The sequence below is a fragment of the Mobula birostris genome, chromosome 3 (assembly GCF_030028105.1).
Source record: "Mobula birostris isolate sMobBir1 chromosome 3, sMobBir1.hap1, whole genome shotgun sequence".
NCBI classification, from domain to species: Eukaryota; Metazoa; Chordata; class Chondrichthyes; order Myliobatiformes; family Myliobatidae; genus Mobula; species Mobula birostris.
In genome coordinates this window covers 44,486,939-44,513,229 of record NC_092372.1, presented here as the reverse complement: position 1 = coordinate 44,513,229, position 26,291 = coordinate 44,486,939, and the positions used below count along the sequence as shown (strand labels likewise).

Genomic DNA, 26,291 nt, shown 5'->3' with positions numbered 1-26,291 from the left:
AGCCAGAGAGTGGTGAATCTGTGGAGTTTGTTGACACAGGTGGGTGTGGTAGCCAAGTCATTGGGTATATTTAAGGTAGAGGTTGGTTGACTGTTTATTAGTCAGGGCATGAGGGGATACAGGGAGAAGGCAAGAAATTGGGACGGAGGGGAATCAGCCACGACGAAATGGCAGAGCAGACTCGATAGGCCAAATGGCCTAATTCTGCTCCTATACTTTATGCTCTTGATATGGCAATTAGAATACAATACAGAAAAATTGGAAATGATCTCTTTTAGCAGGAAAACTAAAAAGCACATTATCTGAATGGTGGGAGATTGCTGAGCTTGACAATACAAAGGGACTGGGTGTCCCTCTGCATTGTGAAGTATGCAAGAATCCTAAGTAATATAGAAAGTTCTTACAATTTATCGCTGAGAAAAGTAATATAAAAGTAGGGAACTTATGCTTCTGTTATACAAGGCAAAGGTACAACCACATCTGGAGTAAAGTGTAAAGTACAAGTCTATTTCATTTTACGAAGGACAAGAGAGCAATGAAAGCAGTTTGGAGAAGGTTTATAACACTAATAACTGGAATGTCTTAGGAGGAAAGTTTGGGCAGACTAGACTTCTAACTGCAGGAATTTAACAAATTAAGTGCAGAGAATATTTCTTCTTGGATAATCTAAAATTAAGTATCACTGATTAAAATAATGAGTTAACCCAATTAAGTCACTTGGCCAATGAACACCTCCAATACGATGTTATTATTTCTCATCAGTCTCCTTAAGTACAGCTTAACGTCACTTTATGGACATTTATTCAACCCAAGTCCTAAGCTATCTTATGTAATTATATATATTTATTGTGTGTTTTTATTATTATTATGTTCTTTATCTTCTGTGCTTTTTTTTGCTACATCAGATCTGGAGTAACCATTATTTCATTTTCCTTAGTTGTTTACAGGAAATGACATCAAATAATTTTAAATCTTAAGAAAACTTTGTCCCTCTTCAAAAGATGGTGATGTTTGAAGTTATCTTACTAAAATAGTGAAAGCATTCTGAATAATTTTCAATTCGAAACTTTGAAGCAAGAGTGTCAAAGCAGAATGTGGAGTAGACCGAATGTGGAGTCAAGATTACAATTAGTTCAGTTATGATCTTACTAAATGGGACAGCAGGCTTAAGGCGCCAACTGTCATACTGCTTCAAATATGTTGCTGTTGGGGAGGGTTTAAACTAATCTGGAAGGAGATGGGAACCAGTGTGATAGGACCGAGGATGGGGCAGTTGGTATAAGACCAAAAGGTATAGGAGCAGAATTAGGTCATTTGGCCCATTGAGTATGCCTGCCATTTAATCGTGGCACCAATCTCCTGCCTACCCCACACTCTCACCACCACCCTCCCCCCCCCCGTGTCCCTTCATGTCCTGACCAATCAAGTATCTATGAATCTCTGCCTTAAATATCCATAAAGAACTGGCCTCCATAGCTGCCTGTGGCAAAGAATTCCACTGATTCACCACCCTCTGCCGAAAGAAATTCTTCATTTTCATTCTAAAAGGACAGCCCTCTATTCGAAGGCTGTCCCCTCTGTTCTTAGACACCCCCACCACAGGAAACATCCTCTCCACATCCACTCTTTCAAGGACTTTCATCATTCGATAGGTTTCAATTAGGTCACCCCTCATTCTTCTGAATTCCAACGAATACAGGCCCAGAGCCATCAAACACTCGTCACATGAGAAGCTGTTTAATCTTGGAATCATTTTTTTGTGAATATCCTTTGAACTTTCTTCAGTTTCAGAACATACTTTCTAAGATAAGGGACCCAAAACTGCTCACAATACTCCAGGCAAGGCCTCACCAGTGCTTTATAGAGTCTCAACATTACATCCTTAAATAAAAGTAGATGCAGTGTATAGTGAGACTGGGAAGGAAGGACAGGCAGATGACAGGGCAAAATTGCAGTCAGTGCAATGAGTTGAGGTGTAACATGGGAGCAAAATCAAAAAGGGTGATGTACACAGGACTGAAGGTGTTGTATTTGAATACACACAGTATACGGACTAAGGTAGATTATCTTGTAGTGCAGTTAGAGATTGGCAGTTTGACATCGTGTGCATCACTGAGTTGTGGCTAAAAGATCATAATTGGGAGCTTAACATCCAAGGATATGCCTTGCATCAAAAGGACAGGCAAGTAGCAGACAGGGTGGCATCCTTAGATAAAGATGACAGAGGGTCAGAAAATGTAGAAACCTTGTACATGGAATTAAGAAACTGCAAGGATAAAAAGCCCCTGATGGGTACTACATATATACAGGCCCACAAACAGTAGCCAGGATATGATATACAAGTTGCAATGGAAAATAGAAAAGGCATGTAATAAGGGCAATGTTACGTTAGCCATCAGGGATATCGATATACAGGGAGATTGGGAAAATCCAGTTCGTGTTGGATCCCAAGAGAGGAATTTGTGGATTGCCTATGAGATGGCTTTTTAGAGCAGCTTATGGTTGAGCCCACTAGGGGAAAGGTAATTCTAAACTGGGTGTTATGCAATGAACTAGATTTGATTATGGAGCTTAAGGTAAAGAAACTTTCAAGAGGCAGTTATCATAATATAATGCCGCACATGAGCCTGCATTACAAGATAAGAGCCCATGGTCCTACACAAAAGATACCAGAATGGCTAGAAGATTGGCTTATTGGCAGGAGGCAAAGTGTGGGAATAAAAGGGGCCTTTTCTCATTGGCTGCCACTGACTAGTGGTGTGCCGCAAGGGTTGATATTGGGACTGCTTCTTTTCACGTTATATGGCTTTGTGACCTAATTTCCAGACGATATAAAGACGGGTGGTGGGATAGGTAGTGGTAAGGAAGCAGGGAGTCTGCGGAAGGACTTGGATTAGGAGAATGGGTAAAGAAGCAGCAGATGGAATATAGTACAGGGAAGTGCATGGTCATGCACTTTAGTAGAGGGAATAAAGACTCAGACCATTTTATAAATGGGGAGAAATTCAAAAATCAGAGGTACAGGGTACTTCGATGTCCTTGTGCAAGACTCCCCAAAAGTTAACTTGCTGGTTGATTCGGTGGCAAGGAAGGCAAATGCAATGTTAGCATTCATTTTGACAGGACTAGAATACAAAAGTAAGGATGTATTGCTGAGGCTTCATGAGGCATTGGTCAGACTGCACTTGGAGTATTGGGAACAGTTTTGGACAGCTTCCCTATGAAAAAAATATGCTGGCATTGGAGAGGGTCCAGAGGAGTTTTACAAGAATGATTCCGGGAATGAAAAGGTTAGCGTATAATGATTGTTTGATGGCTCTGGGCCTGTATGCACTGGAGTTCAGAAGAATGATTGGGGATCTCACTGAATCTTACTGAATATTGAAAGGACCGGATAAAGTGGACGTGGAGAGAATGTTTCCTAAAGTGGCGGAGTCCAGGACCAGAGGGCGTAGCCTCAGAATAGAGGGACATCCATTTGGAACAGGGATGAGGAGGAGCTGCTTTAGCCAGAGAATAGTGAATCTGTGGACTTCACTGGAACAGACGGCTATCGAAGCCAAGTAATTAAGTATATTTAAAGCACAGGTTAATGGGATTTTGATTAGTCAGGGTATCAAAGGTTACAGGAAAAAGAAGAATGGGGTTGAGAGGGATAACAAATAAGCCATGATGAAATGAATGGTGGAGCAGACTCAATGGGCTGAATGGTCTATTTCTGCTCCTGTCTTATGGTCTTCTGTATGTCCATTTTTTTTACTTACAATCTAACGACTCTTGCAGTATTTAAGCATTCATCCACTCGTTAACATTAGTAGTTCTCAGGTATGGTATGATCAGATCATTTAGAAGTGTGAACTTAAGCTCAATTAGCAAATACCATGTTGAACAGTGAATTGGTCAATTTTAACATAGACAATTATTAAACACCATAAACCAGTTTCTATATAGAAAAACTGGAAAAAGTAAGAGTATTGGAAAATAATCCCACTAAGGTAATGACTTTAAAAAATAAGTCATTATGAAATAAGGTCCTGAGATAGAATGTTAAAATAATTGCTACAGTCTGTAAGAGACAGACAGAGTGGTGAATGTGTACATAGTCATGCAAGTGGAGTTGGAGGGTGGGGATGGAGAAGGACATGCATTAATAACCTCAGGTCATGGTTAGGCAGTGTAAACAGTACAACTCAAAAGCAAATCAACTGGATGAAAGTTACACTAAGGCAGTGCCAAAAGTCATATTCACAGCAGGTGGCACTATATTGCTCAGGTGCTGCAGTGTACAGCAACATACAAATCTTTTGACTTATCTGCACTTTTAATGCATTTAAATCAATAGATAAATTGATGCTTAATGTCTGTGATTTTGTACACATACCTATGCTCAGCTTCCAGCGAACTTGATAAAATATTAGATTGGGGAAATGCTGAAGAGCGAATAGTTGCCTGGGATAGAAGTCGAGCATTTCCATTTTCCCTGGAATCACCATTTTTATCAAAATTTCTGTTATTGTCTCTCTCCTGATGAGTATTCTTGTTGTGTTGCATGTTAAACATTTCATAATCCTGAGGACCAAGGCAAACAAAATATCTTGTAGACCTCTATTTGCTACCTCTTATTTCTTTAAAAACAGTGCATTTCTGGAGCAGTGAAAGAAAGTCTAATTTTTAAAATTCCACTTTAAAAATATAAATATATTGCACAATAGCATTTTACTTTAAAATAGTACTGGAAACAAAAGATGCCAAGCTGATTGATAGGTTATTAGCAATATCAGATCCTTTTGTGCGCACAAAATAATCAATATTAAAATGCTGCAGGGTGATAGAAATAAGTCTCAATCAAAACATACAAACGTTTGTAGTTGGAGAAAAAAAAACAAAATTTAAATGTATATTCCAATTTCCAATTATAGTGAATCTACATATATACAGAAACCAAGAATTATGAAGTCAAGAATTTCTTGGCTCTCCAGAGGAAACAGGTGGTTTAGTCTTTGCTTGCAAGTTCACAAAAATCAATTGAATCCTGAAGAAAACATTACAATTTCTTATTTCAAACTAAATTAATGAAATCATATTATCCAACGAAAATATCAGTGAAAAGTTAATAGACAATAGGTGCAGGAGTAGGCCATTCGGCCCTTCGAGCCAGTACCGCCATTCACTGTGATCATGGCTGATCATCCACTATCAGTATCCAGTTCCTGCCTTATCCCCTTAACCCTTGATTCCGTTATCTTTAAGAGCTCTATCCATCTCTTTTTTGAAAGCATCCAGAGACTTGGCCTCCACAGCCTTCTGGGGCAGAGCATTCCATATATCCACCACTCTCTGGGTGAAAAAGTTTTTCCTCAACTCCGTTCTAAATGGCCTACCCCTAATTCTTAAACTGTGGCCTCTGGTTCTGGACTCACCCATCAGCGGGAACATACTTCCTGCCTGCAGCGTGTCCAATCCCTTAATAATCTTATATGTTTCAATAAGATCCTCTCTCAGCCTTCTAAATTCCAGAGTAACTAGGTTTGATGTTTGGTCTCAGTGAAGATCTACAAAAATCCATATTATGTTCTATATTTTTCCCAAAATGTCAAATAATTAACAATACAAATTCAAACTCCAGGGAATAATTAATTCTTAATATAGAGATATCAGTGAGAAGACTGGCCCATTTCTGGTTGGAAAGGGCCAACTCACCAAGTCATAAAATGTACTGAGATTTGAATAGGTTCTGTAGCTAATAAGTTTAAAATTTGGGGGCATAATAACAAGATAAGTAGTTAGCCACCATTTGACACTTGGAGAAGATTTCTTAAAGCACCAAGTCATACGTACTTGGAATTTTTGACCATGAACAGGTGTAGTAACAACTTACTATCTGTTTACATCTGGAAATACAAATTTTGCTTTTCATTTCCATGTTTTTTTTAAGTCGGGAATCCCTACAATGAGATCTAAATTCTCATTCTCTGCATCATTAACAATCAATAAAATAATAAAGTCAATTATAACCATTGGCTAGAGAAGAACACAAGAAATAGCAGGAGTTTCTACAACTCTACAAGCCTGCTGATGATTTTACATTCACTGAAAGGTCGTACGTACAGATGTCCACTGATGATTGCCCTATGTTAAGCACTGTGCACAACTCATCAGATAATGAAGCACTCCACAGCCAAGTATACCAAGACCTGAACAACATACAGGCCTGGGCTTATGGGTAGCAGGTGATATTTATGTCACACAAGTGTCAGGCAAAGACAATATCCAACAAGAGAAAATGCAGCTTGCACCTCTGATATTTAATGTTATTACCATCAATGAATGCCTCATTATCAATATGGATGATAAGAAACTGAACTGAAATAGCCAATATGCCTACAAGCAGGTCAGAGGCTAGGAACCCTATGACAAGTAACTCATTTCCTTACTCCTCAAGGCTCACCTACCATCTTCAAGGCTCAAGATGAAATACTCCCCACTTGCCTGGATGAATACAGCATCAACCTTTAAGAAGCCCCCCCATCCACAATCACTCGGTCACTCCACCGTCAATGCACACTAACACCTAATAGTAGCACCTGCAGAATGCTCTGCAGCAAATCACTGAGCCTCCTTGAACACCACTTTCCAAACCCATGACCCAAACCAGTCAGAAGACCAGGACAGCAAGAGCACGAGAAGACTAACACCTGGAAGTTACCCTCCAAATCTCCTCATCTGAACTGGGAATAGACCGCTGTTCCTTCAACACTGTGGGTCACAGTAATGGGACTCTCTCCCTAAGAACATTGTGGACATACCCACACCTCAAGGATCACAGCATTTCAAGCAGGCAACTCACCATCCCCTTCAATCGACAATTAGAGAAATGCAACTAAATGCTGGCTCAGTCTGATAAGCCACATCTCTTAAATGAATAATAACAATAAAAAAAACAGGTGAGCTATACACTTGCCGAATGCAGGAAATAATTTAAGGGCTGTTTGACCTACTTCTATTTTTATTTCAAAAGTTTTGTTCCTTGAAACAACTTAAATGTGGTGCCCTGGAATATCTACAACACTACAGCTTAGTTTTAAAATGATCATGCTGGTGTCTTTATCTGTAGCTGTATTTATTAGCCAATGTAAGCCATACACCTTTTCAACTAAAGCGCCATTTTTATGGATTTCTCTGCATGGACATCAAGTTTATTTACGCTTTTCAAAGTAATACTATTGATGCCAGGGTGCACCTTGCATACAGTATTCAAAGTGCATCACTGCAGATCTTTAGATTTAATACACCATTTCAATGCAGTCCCATTTTTAGGGATTTCTCTACATGGACAAGTGCATCACTACACCTCTCCATATTTAACTCAATCTGCCCCATTTCTGTATATTTCACCATGGTTTCCCTCTGATCAATTCCTCAAGTATTTTAATCATCATACATTGCTTTTCCAAGTTTTGGATCATTGACAAACATAACACAGGCAAAGCCAACTCCATTTTTCAAAAACCCAGTAATGAACACAGAACCAAATCTTTTGAGAAATTTTCTGCAAACACAAAGACATAGTCACTTCTGCTTCCTCTTACTGAGCCAATTTGGCATTCATGCCACACTTAAGAGTTTCACATATTAATCTTAGTACTAAACCTTCTGCTCTTATCTGATCATATCATTTTCAAAAGCCCATATATGCAATACAGAAACTAGCAAATACTAGCTACTATAACAATCTAGCATACTTAGGACTTTAGTGCAGCCAGACTGGCACATTTTCCAGACCATTGTATGTTATCTCTTACAATAATACATGAACCTATTTAATTCAATCAACAACATCTCTTTAAGACATCAACATGCTTTAATGTGAGAACATTGCCTTAGCAGCCCTGACACTGAGCATTTAGGTTTCTAAAGAATGGAATAAGTGATCATTGGAGCATTACAGTATCTACTGCATTTCCATTACCTCAAACTCAGTCATTAGTTAGCATCTTTATTCAAGTCACATTCCCTCATCTTGATGAAACAGTAATCCAAGCTTTTGCCATTTCTGTCTTTACTCCTTGGAGAATTTAAGTTTACTACAAGTGATCTATCAGATTAATATAATTCAATATTTGTTTGGATTTTCTGCTGTACAACCCTGAATATGGCATGTATAATAAAGATCGAATAATCCAGAGCCTTTGGGACTATGGTAGTGCAGACCAGTAGATTTTGGCATGATACATTTATGAATACTCAAATACACCTTTTCTTTTACACTTTGTTTTCTAGTACAACTTTCCAGTGAAACCAGTGCATTTAAAAAGAGGGTGAAGCATAAAGACCCCAGTTCCACCTGCAAATCTATGCACATTCCTGATCCGTTGTTCTGAAACCCAAATACAGCATCAGTAACATATCAGACCCAAAATCTAGACCAAACTCTGACCAAACACCCCATTTTCTCTCTGGACTTCCAGTACATGTTCTGGACTAATGTGTGAACTATTATCAGCATTTCCAAACTACTGGGTGCTGGATTATTGGAGTTTTACTAAGCTTCTCAATACTTCAGCAAATTTTCAGCAATTTATTGTGACAGTTTAAATTTGGTTATACATGACTAAAGTGCGTCAAGATACATGCCAAAGGATTGTGTAATCGCAGAATAAATTGCCAGAGAGATCAACAGAAAGATCAACTCAGCACAACCTCAGTGATAACAGAACTCACAAATCACTACCTTAAAATTTGAGATATGGAATAAAATTCATTCTTAGAGGTTTAACCTCAAAGGAGGACCACAACCTTATCATGGTTTGGAGGTTTGCGTGCCTCAATGACACGGACAGCTATGTTGACTGAAGTCAGGACTTTATGTTTCATGCCAAACAGGTCAAAGAGTAAAGGACAGGCTAAGAGTGGCCCATCGGTCCTCCAGATTTGGGAGACCAGCTCAGGGCTAACAATTCTGACTGGTAAAACAAAATTGAAAAAGAAACACCAATGAAAAATCCTTCTACATCACAGTTTGATGGCATTCCTGAGTCTCCAAACGGGACTTGCATGACTGAGTAGTGAGGAACCTACTGACAGGATGAAGGAAAGCCTGAACACCACCAGAGATGGAAGACCTTCAATGCTGCTCTAAACGCCAGCAGCATAACAGGCAGAAAGTTCGAGGCTTAAAAAAATGTAGTACTTCTTTTCAACTCTCATTTTTTGATGCATGTGGAGAAGAGGCAGCTTCGTGTTACAGGCAAAAACCGGTTTCTCAGAGCACAATCATCACTGCTCCCACCACCCTTGACTAATAACCTGCGGAGAACCTGTAGCCTTGTTTTCCTTTCTATATAAAATTTTATCCTTGTGTGTGCTAGTATGGTCTGAAAGCTCGGAGTTAGGAATAGGATCTTGGAAGGTAGAATTCTTCACACAACACACAAGAAGCCATTTTCAAATAGTAACCACAAGAGATTCTGCAGATGCTAAAATTCTTGAAGAAGACACACACAGAATGTCAGAGGAACACAGCAAGTCAGGCAGCATCCATGGCCCCTCCAAGAGATTCTGCCTGACTTGCAGAGGTTTTGAATTACAAGTCGACCTTCACTAATCTGGCACCATTGGGACCTGAGGAGTGCCGGATTAGTGAAAATGCTGAATTATAGAAGGATCACATTAACCATTATCAGTGCCGGATTAGCGAAGGAACCGGATTACAGGTAGTCGGATCAGTGAAGGTCGACCTGTAATAGCTGTTGATGGCTCAATCCACATTTGCTCTATCTTTTGAATCTCTAATTGTCAAACAGCTCCGAAAAAGATTTATACTAGAAATGTATGAACAATTCTAACCTTGTATTTTGATTTAGTATGTTGAGAATATCAGTCCAATTAAATTTGCGTTTAGTAATAATACAGCCAATATAAGTGATAAAAGACAAGTCCACAAAGTTAACATGAGATATAAGTATACAAAAATTACATTAAGTAGTTACATGCAGCATTACCTTTTCTTTATCTATATCATCTCCATCATCAGGATACCCTTCCCCAGGCTTGTCCTGTTTCAAAGTCTTCAGGAATTCACTTTTTTTGTCAGATCTCATGCGTGTCAGTTTCAACATACGAGGCTGACTTGCTATATCAATTGGTGAAGAAGAATTTGAGCGACTATTCTGTTTAAAGAAATTGAATCAAGTTAATTCAAAAATGAATTACAACATAACTAAAATGCATTGACAGACATATACTTGATTGCATTACTTGAAATGCGGTTTAGATAGTCACTTTTGAGCCAGTCAACAGATATATTCAAAAATGCTATCAGACTGCAATCACAATTGAACATGTCACGTTTAATCAAAATGAACGTGTTGTACTGAAGCAACTGGATACACAAATGGCAACTTCATCCACACTTCTAATAAAATTCTTCCATAAGCTTGGAGAAAACTAAACTAACAACTAGAACCTGGATAGGACTTTGAACCCAAGAATCACTCCAGTGATAATACACTCACAAGAAATATTTGCACACATTATACAAGATCAGAGAAGAGCAGGCAACTACAGCAAGAGACCGAGTTATACAAGGAAAACTGGGCTGAATCACGTAGTATGTTGGTTAACCAAATTTTTTGTAACGTCATTTGATTTTTTTTATCAAAATTGAAAAATATACCTTTTGTCATTAACAGAACTATGGAATTCTGAGGTTGTAATGGTTCCAGATTCTGTACCAAGAATCAAGTTGGCAATAGTGCAACATTATTTTTCAGATTGGAGCACTGTAACAAGTAGTGTGTCATCAAGATTACTGCTGGGTCCACTGTTTGCCATCTATGTTAACAATTTGGATGCTAATATTGTCATGATGATTAATTAATTTGCAGATGATATTAAAATTAGCAGTGTAATAACTTAATTTAATGGGTTATTTTGCATCATCACTGTGCATGCATCCTATATAGTGAGCATCAAACCAAAATCAATTATGTCAATCATCAAAACTGTCTTCCAGAATATTTTTTTTAAAACTCCAGGAGAGACGAGACAGAATAAATTAGGCTCAATAGCAAAACAACTGGGAGAGCAGCAACTTGGAAAATTACAAAAATTGGAACTACTTAGAACATTAGGTAGTTGTAAACATCAATACAGTTAACATTCCATATTGATAACCTGATTAGTAAATATTGCTTCTTTCTTCTCAGATGCTACACAACTTGCTGTGTATTTCCAGGATATTCTGTTATTATAAATTTAAGGCTGTCAACTGCAAGATTTGCAAATTGTGATCCAGTACATTTGAGCCAATATAAAAAGTTTATTAAGATGCTCTTTCACATGCAGCACAAATGGAAATCAACTGAAACAATTGCATACTTTCAAATTGTTTTATATACAGATTCAAAAGTTAATGTGGAAGGAAGATAGATACCTCCTTTAAAGAGTTTGGTGATGAACTGAAGGTCTGAGGTACAGGTTTCAAGAGCGCGTTGAAGCTGACAAATGGGGTTCCGTGTTTATTCTCCTTTGCTGAGCCTTTCCATTGCGCTGGCTAAATTTAAAAAATAGTCAACAGGTGGCAAACAATTTACATACAGAACCATTAACTGAAGCTAGTGAATGGGTAGATGGGAAAAGCAGATCTAAAAAAGAAAAACAAACGATGCAGGAATGTGTGCAAGCACAGCTGTTGGAGAAGCATTGAAAGTGCAAGAGTGAAAGGAGTAATATGAAAAATACTAGATTATAAGCAACTGATAACAAAATACAAAAGATTCAAAATCAAACAGCACAAGCTGTTTCTTGTGAGTATCTAGATAATTAGTTTGTTTCAGTTTTCCCCTCAAATCCAAATATGCTCTTTAAATCTGACTTTCTCTGCGTTTACAGATTAAAGGAATCTGAGAAAACCATGAATACGCTTATGCTCATTCTTCTTTTGGAAAGCTGGAAAGGTTAAAAAGCATTTGGGATGAAAGGATGCAAAATTGGAGGCACAGATCACAAACAGACTCCATATTTTCCCAAATATGTAAAAAGTACTAGATGCACTGGAAAATTTCATCCAATTGTGGGCATCACTTCGAAAAGGACATAAAAGCCCTTGGAGAAAACAAAGATTTACTAGAATGATTTCAAGAACAAAAGTGCTGGATAAATTGGAAACTTGACAGTTCCCTTTAGGGCAAAGAAACAGAGGAATAAGAAAATCAATTCAGATATTGGGAGGGTTTAGCTAGATAAATGATTGCAGATGGTTGAAGAGTTTAACATTTATTTTCTTTTTCTGATTTTGTTTTTAGGTGAGAACACGAAGTTACTTTTTCATTTTATTGAGAGATTCTACGAAATCATACTCTGAAAATTTTCCCCCATTAGTTTTGCCTTCTTTTGTGACTTATACAACCCTTTTACTACCACACTTCGGAAGTTCAGTTGAAATAGGTTTCTTCATATCTACTTGTATAAACTTCAGCCTCTGTTGTCCTTAAAATCTGATTCAGTTCATACCCAAATTATTGATATGACCGCAATAATATTTTCTTGAGCACCAGTTATTTCTTAGATCTTAATAACTAAAGAGATCAAATAATTATACAAGAAAAACTTGTATTGTACTTTACAGTAGAATGCAACATTTATCTGAATCAGACTGCATTTACACGAGTGATAGTAGCTCAGAACAGAAGAGGAGTGCAGTGGTGATAGAAGATTCCATAGTTAAAGGAGTAGACAGCTGATTCTTTGGACGTGAAAGAAACATCCAGATGGCATGTTGCCTCCCAGGTGCCAGGGTCAGGGATGTCTTTGATCAGGTCCACAACTTTTCAGAGGGCATCTGAGTAGCAAGAATTTATGGTACATATTGGTACCAACACCATAAGTAGAAAAAGGGTGGGAGGCCCTCAAGAGAGAATACAGGGAGTTAGTTATAAAGCTGAAAAGCAGGACCTCCAGGGTAGTAATCTTCAGATTGTTGCCTGTACTACACATCAGTGAGGATGATTTAGCAGATAAATGTGTGGCTGAGGAATTGGTGAGTGGGCAGGGATTTTGATTTCTGGATCATTTGGATCTCTTCTGGAGAAAGTATGACCTGTATAAAAAGGACTGGTTACACCTGAACCCGAGGGGACTAATAACTTTGCAGGGAGGTTTGCTAGAGCTGTTGGAGAGGCTTTAAACTACTTTGTCAGGTGGGATAGGAACCAGAGTGATAGGGCTAAGGATAGGACAGTTCATGTACAACCTAGATGCAGTGCGTAGTGAGACCATGAGGAAGGAGATGATAGGGCAAAATTGCAACCAGTGGGATGAGTTGAAATGTAACGTTGGAGCAAACTCAAAAAGGGTGAAGAATACAGGACTGAAGGCATATACTTGAATGCACGCAGTATACAGAATAAGGTAGATGATCTTGTAGTGCAGTTAGAGACATCACTGAGTCACGGCTGAAAGAAAATCATAGTCAGGAGCTTAACATCCAAGAATACGTATTGCATCAAAGGGCAGGCAAGTACGCACACAGACATGGTACAGCGGCTCTGTTCGGTAAAAAAATGAAGTTAAATCCTTAGAAAGCAGTGAATTAGGATCCGAAAATGGAGAAAATCATAAACATGATAAAGTCTGCAAATGCTGGAAATCCAAAGCAACACACACAAAATGCTGGAGGAACTCAGCAAGTCAGGCAGTATCTATAGAAATGACCAAGGCCCTTCTTCAAGACTGGAAAGAAAGGGGGAAGATGGCAGAATAAAGATGTAGAATCCTTGTGGGTAAAGTTAAGAGACTGTAAGGGTAAAAAGACCCTGATGGGGGTTATATACAGCCCTCCATACAGTAGCAAGGATGTGCGGTACATATTACACTAGGAGATAGAAAAGGCATGTCAAAAGGGCAATGTTACAATAGTCATGGGGGATTTCAATATGCAGGTAGATTGGGAAAATCAGATTGGTGCTGAATCGCAAGAGATGGTATTTGTAGATGCCTACAAAATGGCTTTTTAGAGCAGCTCATGGTTAAGCACATTAAGGGAAAAAACAATTCTAGGTTGGGTGTTATGTAATGAACTAGATTTAATTAGGGAGCTTAAAGCAAAGAAACCTTTAGGAGGCAGTGATCATAATATGATAGAATTCACCCTGCAATTGAGTGGGAGAAGCTAAGTCAGATGTATCTGTATTACAGTGGAGTAAAGGGAATTACAGAGGCATGAGAGAGGAGATGACCAAAGTTGATTGACAGGGGATGCTATCAGGGATGACGGCAGAACTGCTATGGCTAGAGCAATTTGGAAGTTGTAAGATAGATTCATCCCAAAGATGAAGTATTTTAAAGGGTGTATGGGGCAACCTTGGCTGACAAGGGAAGCAAAGACAGTATTAAAGCAAAAGAGAGGGCATATAATAATGCAAAAATTAGTGAGAAGTTAAGAGGACTGGGAAGCTTTTAAAAGCCAACAAAAGGCAACTAAGAAACCCATAAGGAGAGAAAAGACAAAGTCTGAAGGCAACCTAGAAAATAACATAGAAGATGCAAGAAGTTTTTTTTCAGATAATAGATTAGATTCAACTTTATTGTCATTGTGCCGAGTACAGATACAAAGCCAATGAAATGCAGTTAGCATCTAACCAGAAATGCAAAGAATAGTGTTATTTACAAAATAACTGCGAATATATAAATAAAGTGTAAAAGAGAGGCAAGAGTGGATATTGGACCACTGGAAAATGACAATGGACAGGTAGTAATGGGGGACAAAGAAATGGCAGATGAATTTAATAAGTATTTTGCATCAGTCTTCACTTGTGGACACTGTCAAAGGGCAGAAGGGAGTGTAGTTGCTATTACTGAGGAGGAGAAGCTTAGGAAACTGAAAAGCCTGACGATAGATACTACACCCCAGAGTTCTCAAAGAGGTAGCTGAAGAGATTGTGGAGGCATTAGAAATGAACTTGCAACAATCACTAGATTCTGGAATGGTTCTGGAGGACTGGATAATTGGCAAATATCACTCAATTCTTAAATAAGGGAGGGTAGCAGAAGAAAGGAAATCAGAAGCCAGTTACTCCGACTTCAACAGTTGGGAAGATGTTGGAGTCCATTATTAAGGTTAACTTGAAGGTTGAAATGGTGGCAATGCAGGCAAATGAAATGTTAGCATTCATTTCAAGAGGATTAGAATATATAAGCAAGGATGTAACGTTGAGGCTTTATAAGGCATTGGTTAGACTGTACTTGGGAGTATTGAGAGTAGCTTTGGGTCCCTTATCTAAGAAAAGATGTGTTGATACTGGAAATGTTGCAGAGCAGGGTTATGAGAATGATTCCAGGAATTAAAGAGTTAACATGTGAGGAGCATTTGATGGCTCTGGGCCAGTACTTGCTGGAGTTTAGAAGAATTAAGGGGGTGACCTCACTGAGATCTATCGAATAGTGAAAGGCCAAGATAAAGCAGATGTGGAGAGGATGTTTCCTATAGTGGGGGAATCTAAGGTTGGAGGGCACACCCTTAGAATAGAGGGACATCCATTTGAAACAGAGATAAGGAGGAATTTCTTTAGCCAGAGGGTAGTGAACCTGGACTTCATTGCCACAGACGGCTGTGGAGGCCATTTCATTGGGTATATGAAAGCAGAGATTAATAGGTTCTTGATTAGTCAGAGCATCAAAGGCAAGAGAATGTGGTTGAGAGGGATAATAAATCAGTCTTGATGAAATTGTTAATCGATTAACCGATGGCCCAATTAACTGGAGTCCACTGAATATTCAAATAAAGGGAGAAAACACCAAGAAGCTGTTCATAGGATAAATTAAACTAGTTATTGTTGTTTTGTCTCAATTTACCTTTGATGGAGGGCCAGCAGCTTTGGGAACCAATCCCTTATATACACTGGGTCCTGTCCCATTCTTTACAGGCTGGGGATGAGAAACCCCTGTCAGTGGGTATCCTGGTAGTATTGGTTCTTCTTTAAGGACCTTTTTAATGACCAGCATTTTAGACGTTCTAGATTTTGGATTTGGAGGGTTTTCTGCAAGAAAAACATATTTCAACTTTAAAATGAGATTGTTATCAACAATTATGTAATTCCTGCAACTTAAACACAGAATTTTATCAATATGTAGTTGAAAAGATCTTTTTAACCTGGTATAGACATTAAGAAGCAAAGTAACTTTAACCCAGTGTACACTATCTGATCCAACCCCAACAAAAGCAAAGAGAAGGAAAAAAGTTTAGCTCTGGATCAAGAATAAGACAATCATACGAGACCTATTTTCTTAGGCCATACTGGTGACTTTACTCTTGCTCAAATTGAGCTCCGTTCAACAGTTTCAGCAATTCCTCTTCCCATCTATAAAGCTATACCTTTAAATACATTGTTATTGTGAATGCTGTTACATTTCTTCTTGCATTTCTTTACAGTAGCAAAAAAAAAACGATGCCAGGGATCTTTTGACCCAGCATTCCCCAATACCATTTTTAATTCTCAACCAATTACTCACAGCCTCCATTTTCTACAATGCTGTTTACCATTATAAACATTCTAAAAGGTACCTTATTGGAGTGTAAGAAAGTACACCTCTGCAGTTGAATGCCAAATTGTTATGACATAGTGTTGGACACAGATGAGTACAAAGAGACAAAGGTTTAGGTGTAGTCTAAGTGTTCAGGACATCAAAAGATTACATTTTAAGATTTGTTCCTTGCATCAAAGGCTTCACAATCAGAAGCTTGGTAAACCCATAGCTCTACCACTGGTGGTACCAAATAAACAAAGTGATCTAAAATAATGGTTATTCAACAAATGAATTTTTTTTTAAACTGCAGAAGCTGGGAGTCACAAATAAAAACAGATAATGCTTGAAAATACTCAGCAGTTCTGGCCACTGATGAGGCGCCTTTGAAATGAAATGTTATCCCCGCTTCTCTTCTCAAGGACACAGCCTAACCTTTCTTTTTATCCTATAGTTATTCAATGCTGAAAGATCAGAGAGCAATAGCAGGCACAACTCGTTGGTACTTTAGTTTATTATTTTTACACTTTCCTTTTGAAGATTAAATATGTCATTGAGGAAAATAGAGTTGTATTACATTAATAAAGTTCTGAAATCACAGACTGCTGCAAAACTTATACTGAAGTACGATACCAATACAGTCAAACTGTATTAACTAGGAAGTTATTTTAGTCAGTACTGAGTGGTGCCAGACTGGCAGATTTTCTGGACTATTAGTTGATTAATACTCAAAAAACCTTTAAATTTTTTAAAAAGACATTATATTACAGTAATATAAAACTTTTTCTAGAGAATCTGTCAAACCTCAGAAAACATGGGAACCAGCAAGGCTTTGTGGACCCTGCTGAGACACTGGGAAATGTTGGAAACATTATTTAGTGCCAAATGGAGAATTACTGAGATTTCTGAATGGTCACAGAGAGGATTATCGGACTTTTACCATACACATTTCCTCAGAATTTTAAAAAATAACTTATTTACAATAATTCTGCAGAATTACATCACATCTGTATACTGTGACTAAAAGGAATAAATAGATAGTGGTCATCGTTAAATAAATGGACAAAAATATGGAATTTGAGTTTTGTTTGGAAACTCATGTAAATTTAGTCAACTAAATGCCTGGATTTGGACTTCAGCATCTCTATATTTCAAGAAAAAACAAAAAAAACAATTTAAGATAGAGAACTGGGTATTCACTGTTATTTTATGAGTTTCATTTCCTAAAACATTGCATTTTGAATTCTGCAAAAGACAGAAACTTCACTGAAGTATTGCAGAGATGTTAAGTAACAAATTTCACTAACAACCATTCGCATAATTGATGAGACAAATATTACACAGATTTAAAACAATAAGAAATAATGTGGCTAATTTGAAAGTTTCAATACTGTGTTTTATATATCAGTATTTCTTTGTTTACTCATACAACTAGAAAATATGGATTAAAACACATCAGAAAATAGGATAATAGCAAATATAATGTGAAAATAGAAAACAGATTGAGAAGACTTTATATTATTTCCTGGAAGCATCTAAATAGAGAAAACAGCCCTTACATTTAGGCATGTTCATCATTCAACAAATAAGGTGACATTCCTAATCATCAGCTATTGTAATTTTATTTAAGTGACTAAAAAAAAATTAAAATTATTTTCCATAAAAAATGCAGGATTAAGTAAGGTCTTGGTTTAACATCCCTCTACCCAAGTTATCCAAACTATAGAGATGGAGTCTGTGTACCCTAGCTACTTTAATGGTCATTGACGCCGACAGAGCTACATACATCTTTCACAGTAGACTACTTGATTCTGGTACATCTTATTGTACTACTGTCTCTTTAACTAATAAAACAATATGTTAAATAATTCAAGCCTCTGAGAAAAAAAATGTGTATGTCTCAGTATACGTGTTTGCAGCCCAAAAGAAAAAGCAGCTTTGATATCCTTGCTCTGTATCAATGTTAGCTCATTTGAATCCACAATCTTTCTACATTGCTCATGTAATACGTTATTGCCAGCAAAATCAGTTACTCACCCCACACTCCTGCAATAGATTTGTTCTTGCCAAGTTCTTTTTTAGACTCAGGATTGAGAGATGGCTGGATGGAGGAAAAGAAAGATAACTTTAATGAGGAAGTAGCTTCACCTTTTTCTCCATTACAACCCACATCATTAAAGAAAAATAAATTTTGAATACATGGAGTATTCACTTAAAAAATAACACTAATCCTCAGTACATGAACATAATGCTCAACTGTTATGACGCATTTTGGTAACAATACAGTCCATAAAATATCACAATGGAAGGAAGCCTTGAGTTGCTCCCCATTCAACAGAATCATGGCTGGTCCTCTACTTCAAGCCTGTTTTGTTTTGTCTATATATAGACATCAATTCCTCTAGTCACAACAATAAAATACATGAACCTCAGCTTTGACTCTACTTAATGTTTAATATCATCAAATCTACAGAATAAAGAACGACCAAAGATTCCCAATCCTCTGACAAAAGAAGTGTTATTTGTTAGGTATCCCAGAAAAGTGGGCAAAGCTAATTACACAATGAAATGTGATTATAAGAACATGAAAACAGAAACCAGAATAATTAGAAATAGGAATATGATTGATCTTTCAATTCAGTATTGCTTTGTTGTATTAATTATATATTTTTTCACAATTGTATTTCTTTAACATTACAGAGCTATCTAGCCCTCCTTGAATAAACTCAGCAGCTGAACCACAAGATCCCTCATATATGCACAACACAATTCAATGACATGTTACCTTCTGGATGACAAAATTTCACTGCATGCTTGGTCTAAATTCTCCTAAAATTCCCTGGTTCAGGAGACCACAGTCTAGACACATCATCCCTACATCTTACCAGTCAAGCTCTGGAAGAACATTTTTGTTTCAATGTCATCACTTCTCATTCTTCTGAACAGTCAACTTAAACCGCTCTGTATAGGACAAACCAATCAGGAATCAATCTTGTGGATCTTGGTTGCACTACATCCAAGACAAATATTTCTTCTTGGTAGGGAGAAAGAATCTACACTACTTTCCAGATACAGTCTCAGAAGCTATGAACAACAGAGCAAAACATATTTGCTCTTGTACTCAAACTCTCTTACAATAAACAGCAACATGCATAAACAGCATTCCATGAAGTCCAGCTTTAAAAGTGAAATCCTCTTCTTTGTAAATGCAAATATGGGAAGAAGCTAGGAATTGAAGATTAGTTAGGAACTAAACAATTCAGCCACCCTTCTTAGTTTATGTATTTGCTGTAGTGACATCATTCACCACTGCAGAGGCAGAAGAGAAATGGATACTAGCTCCCAAGCAACCAACAAACATCACTCAGGTGTTTCACCTTTTAACTTTTCTCCAGAATAAATTACCAGTGGCAGATCACATTGCATTTTCCTGGCAGTCTCAGGAAAATAATTACCAAACCAAAAATTGCTGCACTGCTATTAACTGCCAAAAGAAGCAGTTTCAATTTTAGATTTCAGGATTATGCTGGGTTTTTCCCCCCTGCTTCTCATTTCCAATAGTTTGTTGGCTTTGTTGATATCAAACACAGTAGAAATAACTGAAAGAATCTTCCAATCTCAAAAGCGCTTCATCAATACCCCACGCTTCAAAAATTTATTTATCCAAGCATTATGATTTACCTGTCTCCTTGTTTAAACTTATTCTCCTTCAAAAAGCAGATTTAAATATAGCATTCACAGCTTAAAGCAAATATGAAAACAATGCAATAACATCAATTCTAAATTTGGATTCTTAGTACAATTAATTAATGTGAAGGGTTATGTATAAACTCAAGCTTGATTTTCTTTTACTGGAACTGGTAATTTATGATCTGATATCATGTTTTCCAATGACATTTTCAAGCTTTCAGCAGAGAAAAAAATATCTTATGTGACAAACACATATAGATGAATTTCCAATATTACTGTATCATTAAACTTCAATATATTAGCAGATCTCTGGTGGCATCTCTCAATGAGTTACAGCACATAAAAAAAATCATAGCAGCAGAAAATAGGACCCCTGCCAGACATCTGAGATAGTATCATTGATAAATCATTGCTGTGCTTATAACAACCCAAAAAATGCTGATTTATATCAATGTGTTATATTCTGCATGAATGTACAAGTAAATTCACAGTAAATCAGACTATTTGCATCCTGTGACTATTTTTTTTTAATATTTGAATTGCACAATTGTCCATGATTTTGTAAAAATGATAAATAAAATTTGATATCCTCGATATTAAAGAATATATTTGTTGAAATAAAATGAATCAGCTGGATTTGTGCCCATTCTCCAACAGTTGATACAGAAAGAACGGAATGGGGGGAGGGGGGGTGTTCAATCCATTTCTCACTTGAATGGGTTTACATGCACACACACACAAACCAGAATTTCTCAGCTAGCAAATTAGACTTGCAATTTATCCTTTTTATTTCCTTCATTTAAATTTTGAAAAGCCAATAAACAATAAAGCCAGAGAAACAAATTCACAGGTATGGCTGAATAAATATGGCAGATACATCACTGAAGACCAAGTAGCCCCAAGGCCATCATTCTGTATTTTTAAACCTATGTCTCAAATGTAGAAACATTTAGAATAAAAGAAGTGTTCTAACTCCAAAAGAATACAACTTTTCATTACCCAAGACATTCTGAGCAATCCACTCCAAGGGCAGCAAAGTGAAATATTTTCCTTCTAATAGCATCTAAATTAGCATAATTGTGCTTGTGAAGTGTGCATCCATGATGTCATACTTCACAGCTTGCAACACAAACTGGTCATCAAACAAAGGGTACAAAATGTCAGCTGTTCCCTTGGTGTTGCACTGATTTTGTAAAATGCACTGAAAGCTTAAATGTTTAAGTACATGACACATTGCATTTGTACAACACTTCCAATAGATAAAACATCTCAAAGCCCTCGAGACAAGCAAAAAACATTCAAATTGCAAGAGCCAAAACAAAAAAAGTGTTGGTATTCAAGACCAGATCTTAAGTGTTTAAAATTTAAAGATATTTTTAAAAATGAACAGATTTAAGACAGACAATTGAAGCTCGTGATGCACGGAAAGTAAACACTAACAGTACTGAGTGAAGTATGGAATGCAAAGAAGCTGGAAATTTCAAATAAGAGAATGGTCATTTTACAAATCAGACATTGATCAGACCTGTTTAGGTCAGTGTACATAACCGCTCCATGTCCTGTGCAAAGCAGAACTGTTGTGTGCATTTATTAAGGAAGATGTTTAAAACAAAGCAAACCAGGAGAGCATTTAAATCATCAAACCTGAAGACAACAAAAGCATCAATAAAGATTTTAAAGTGAAGAATGAAAGTTGGTAGTTTGGATTGCAATGTCACCTCAGAGTCAAATAAGAGACTGCAGGAGATAATGGACAGAAACATTACTTGAGATTCCTTGGCAGGAGTTCACAGTCATAGGCCCAAAGGGTAGTAGATGCAGACAATAAACAATCTACAAAACAAGAAACCATTCCCAAAAGATTCTGCCTTACCACTGAAACCAATATGCAGCAGACTGAAGGAACGTTTCTTTTGCTAATATGAAACAGAAAATTTGCCATTGGGACAGAGATATTTGCTTATATTGCAATATACAACCACAAAACCTTTGATTAGAAAATGTTGGTCAATGTTATAAACTCAAGGTCATATCGCAAACATAAAACATTAACAATATTCTTATTGCCTGGGATCAAAACAATTTCTAAGTTCAGGTTGTTTGCATATTCTCATTTGTGATCACCTTAGCACAATACTGCAAATTGTACCTGCATTCTTTATCTCATCATACTGTGCTCCTTTCAGTGTTGACGTGATGAAGACTAGCAAATATGTAGAATATCTTTGGAAACATAAGAGACTGCAGATGCTGGAACATGGAGCAAAAATAACAAACTGTTGAAGGAACTCAGCAGGTTAGGCAGCATCTGTGAGGTAGAGGGATAATGATGCAGGGTCTCATCCAAACACATCAACTATCCCTCCACCCCTAGTAGCTTGTTTTCTTTTCTACTCAAAAATATCTTTGCTGCCTCTTTATCCAGTCGGATTAATTTAGTGTTTTATCCTGTACTTATCTATCCCTAGCTCACTCCAAATCGTCTTTCATAGCTCACTCCAAATTGTCTTTCATCAAATAGCTCAAAAATTAATTCTATACTTGCAAACTCTTCAACACTGTGCTCCTCTCCATACTTAGATTAAAAATAATAATTAGAAAGGAAAAAACCCAAGAACTAAGGTTAATTAAAACAATTTAAACCGTCTCGATGGAGCAGCCAGAGAGAGGATTTCTCCTGTAGTGGGGGCATATAGGACCATGGGGTACAGACTCAGAATAGAAGGATATCCCTTTACAACAGAGTTGAGGAGGAATTTCTTTAACCGAAGGATGGTCAATCTGTGAAACTCAGTACCACAGATGGTTATGGGTATACTTAAAGCGGGGGTTGATACATTCTTGATTAGTAAGGGCGTCAAAAGTACAGGGAGAAGGCAGGAGGATAAGGCTGAGACTTTATCAGACATGATGGAATAGTAAAGGAAACTCAATGGGCCACATGACATGATTCTGTTCCTATGTCTTAAGGTTGCTCATGTTTCCAGTAGCTTAGAAAAAAAAAGAACAATATTCTAACGTTATACATGGCAGAGGAGTCTACTTTTGAAAGTACAGAGTTAGGCTTCCAAGTCATTTAGATTGCTGGCCAGGAAACAGTAGGTCATAAGCATGCTAGTTTCAAATATGGCCATGAACACAAAATGATCACACCTAAAAGCACAAAAGAAATGGCCCCTCATACCACTTGTCTGTAAATTGACAGGGGATGAACAACAGTGGAGCACAAAATTTTGTGATTTTTTTTTTTAAATGTAAACAAAATATAACTTAAATTTAAATCACAGCCTTTATTGCAACTTGTGTTCAGGTTCCTGGAATAACTTCCAAATGCATGCACAACATTTTAAGCAAGATCGTGAAGGCCTTTTGAACCACTAATGACATGTGTATGATTTGATGAATTTACAAAATAAATGAGAATGAAAGATATTAACATGAAGTCTAAGATATGTCTTAAAAATTAACCTACAAAATCCTCGGCCTCAAATTGTTTGGGCTTCTCCTTTCCTTCCCTCTTTCCATTTTCATCTTCCGTTAAGTTATTCTCATGCAGTGGTGGGGCCTTTCCTCCATGAAAAGTACCACTTCGAGCTCGGGAATTTCCTCCGTGGTAGCCACTTCGTTGATTTACTGTTTCTGTGCCTCGTGCTTGTGACCGCCAACCATTCTTCTCTTTTCTTCCAAAGTTTCCTACAAATCAAACATAATTTATTCCCAATCTGCAAATAATAAAATAAACCACTTTCACGTGGTGGATGATTCTGTAAAGAAAAGTCCTGCAATATATTGTTCTTCAAGATATTTGCAAAAGATTGCCATTCAGAAGGGGAGAGATCAATTACATCTATCTATTTTACATGGTTTGCAGTGCATAGCCAGGACAATTGAATCCAGTGGGATGATGATAAGTCTCAAGTCAAACAAGAGGACTGGATTGGCATTTGTAATGCTTCAAGTGTCATTGTGCATTATTCTATCAACTTAATTTATTAATAGAAATTAATGTGCAAAATAAAAAGTTTATTAAGTGACTAGTAGGATAAATGTAGTACATCTGGATTCTCAAGAAGGCATTTTGTTAAGTTGCCACAGAAAAGCTTGTTATGCAGGATTAGAATTCATGAGATTAGGGGTACTGTGTTAACATGGATGGATTGATTTTTTGTCTATTAACAACAGGAATAAACAGGTAGCTTTATGGAGAAGTTGCATGGATCAGCTTCCAGCACTCAGTTACTTACTCGCTCTGCAAATGAATTTGATGAAAAGACCATTCCCAACATGATGACATATAGCTATTTGGGAAAGCAAGCTGCCAGGCAAATAGGCTGCTAAGGAATAAAAGTTAACTAAGTAGGCAACTGGAGATTAAATAATCATTTGAAAATGTGAAATAATCCACTTGAGTTGCAGAAAAGCAAATTTAAATAAAGTAGTTCAATTGCTTAAAATAAGTCTTTCTGGAGACTTTGCATGCAAAACTCAGAAAATTAGTAGTACAGTGAGCAATAGGAAAGCAGATGTTTACAATCTCTACAATAATAGTAACAGCATATTTAAAGAGTAAAGAAGTTACAATCAGACAAAATGGGTAGTAATGTGCATTATCTTGTATCAAGTGATTGCACCTGATGAAACAGATTATCAGGAGCAGATTTGCTAAATATTGAAAAGCCATAATTAATGAAAGAGATAATAAAAAAGCCCAATTAAGTGGGGCAATTATCAGTGAAGAAATATCTGGTAAATAATGATTACAATAGGATACTTATGATGGAAAAAGATACAGACCACACCAATGTGAAAAAAAAGTCAGTTATGGAAGGACTAGTTTCCCCAATGGGACAATTCAACTCTCTCTCTGATAAGCAACACACATCAAAGTTGCTGGTGAACGCAGCAGGTCAGGCAGCATCTCTAGGAAGAGGTACAGTCGACGTTTCAGGCCGAGACCCTTTGTCAGGACTAACTGAAGGAAGAGCTAGTAAGAGAGTTAAAAGTGGGAGGGGGAGGGGGAGGGGGAGATCCAAAATGATAGGACAAGACAGGAGAGGGAGGGATGGAGCCAAGAGCTGGACAGGTGATTGGCAAAAAGGATATGAGAGGATCATGGGACAGGAGGCCCAGGGAGAAAGAAAAGGGGGAGGGGGGGAAAAAACCAGAGGATGGGCAAGGGGTATAGTCAGAGGGACAGAGGGAGAAAATGGAGAGACAGAAAAAGAATGTGTGTATATAAATAACGGATGGGGTACGAGGGGGAGGCGGGGCATTAGCGGAAGTTAGAGAAGTCAATGTTCACGCCATCAGGTTGGAGGCTACCTAGACGGAATATAAGGTGTTGTTCCTCCAACCTGAGTGTGGCTTCATCTTTACAGTAGAGGAGGCCGTGGATAGACATGTCAGAATGGGAATGGGATGTGGAATTAAAATGTGGCCACTGGGAGATCCTGCTTTCTCTGGCGGACAGAGCGTAGGTGTTCAGCAAAACGATCTCCCAGTCTGCGTCGGGTCTCGCCAATATATAGAAGGCCACATCCATTGTAGCCTGGTTTTCTGACTAATCTCATCTTCCCACACCTGGACTATAGCCCTCTATGGCTCCCTCATCCATGTACCTATTCAGACTTTTTAAAATGTTACAATTGAACCCGCATCTACCACATCCACTGGCAGCTCATTCCACACTCTTTCCATCCTGAGTGAAGTAGTCCCTCAAGTTCCCCCTAAATATTTCACCTTTCACCCCAAACCAAAGACCTCTCACTCTAGTTTCACCCAACCTTACAAGAAAAACTCTAGCCACACACTCATTGTTGTATATATCTCAAGGATCTCCCTTCATTCTCCTACGCTCCAGGCAATAGAGTCCCAAATTATTCAACCTTTCCCTGTAACTCAAGTCTTCAGGTCCCTTTAACCTTCAAAGATGTTTCTGCTTTTGGGATGTTAACAATGGAAAATTCTGGTTCAGGTAAAAATTCGTAAAGAATATCAAGAAAGGTTAGTTCCAATTGAAGTGGATAAATCATTCAGTCCAGATAGAATGCATCTGTCAATACCGAGAAAAACACAGAGGA

At 37.6% G+C, this 26,291-nt stretch overlaps 1 protein-coding gene across 1 annotated transcript in view; it reads right to left on the bottom strand.

Annotated features, from left to right (window-relative positions):
• Positions 1-26,291, bottom strand: part of LOC140195008 (vasculin-like) — a 55,089-nt gene that overhangs the window by 7,109 nt on the left and 21,689 nt on the right. The window contains exons 5-10 of the mRNA XM_072252554.1: positions 23,684-23,904; positions 18,559-18,622; positions 15,853-16,037; positions 11,435-11,554; positions 10,002-10,169; positions 4,382-4,569 (exon numbers count right to left, since the gene is read on the bottom strand). Coding sequence (XP_072108655.1) covers positions 4,382-4,569; positions 10,002-10,169; positions 11,435-11,554; positions 15,853-16,037; positions 18,559-18,622; positions 23,684-23,904 — 946 coding nt within the window. The remainder of the gene's footprint in view (positions 1-4,381; positions 4,570-10,001; positions 10,170-11,434; positions 11,555-15,852; positions 16,038-18,558; positions 18,623-23,683; positions 23,905-26,291) is intronic.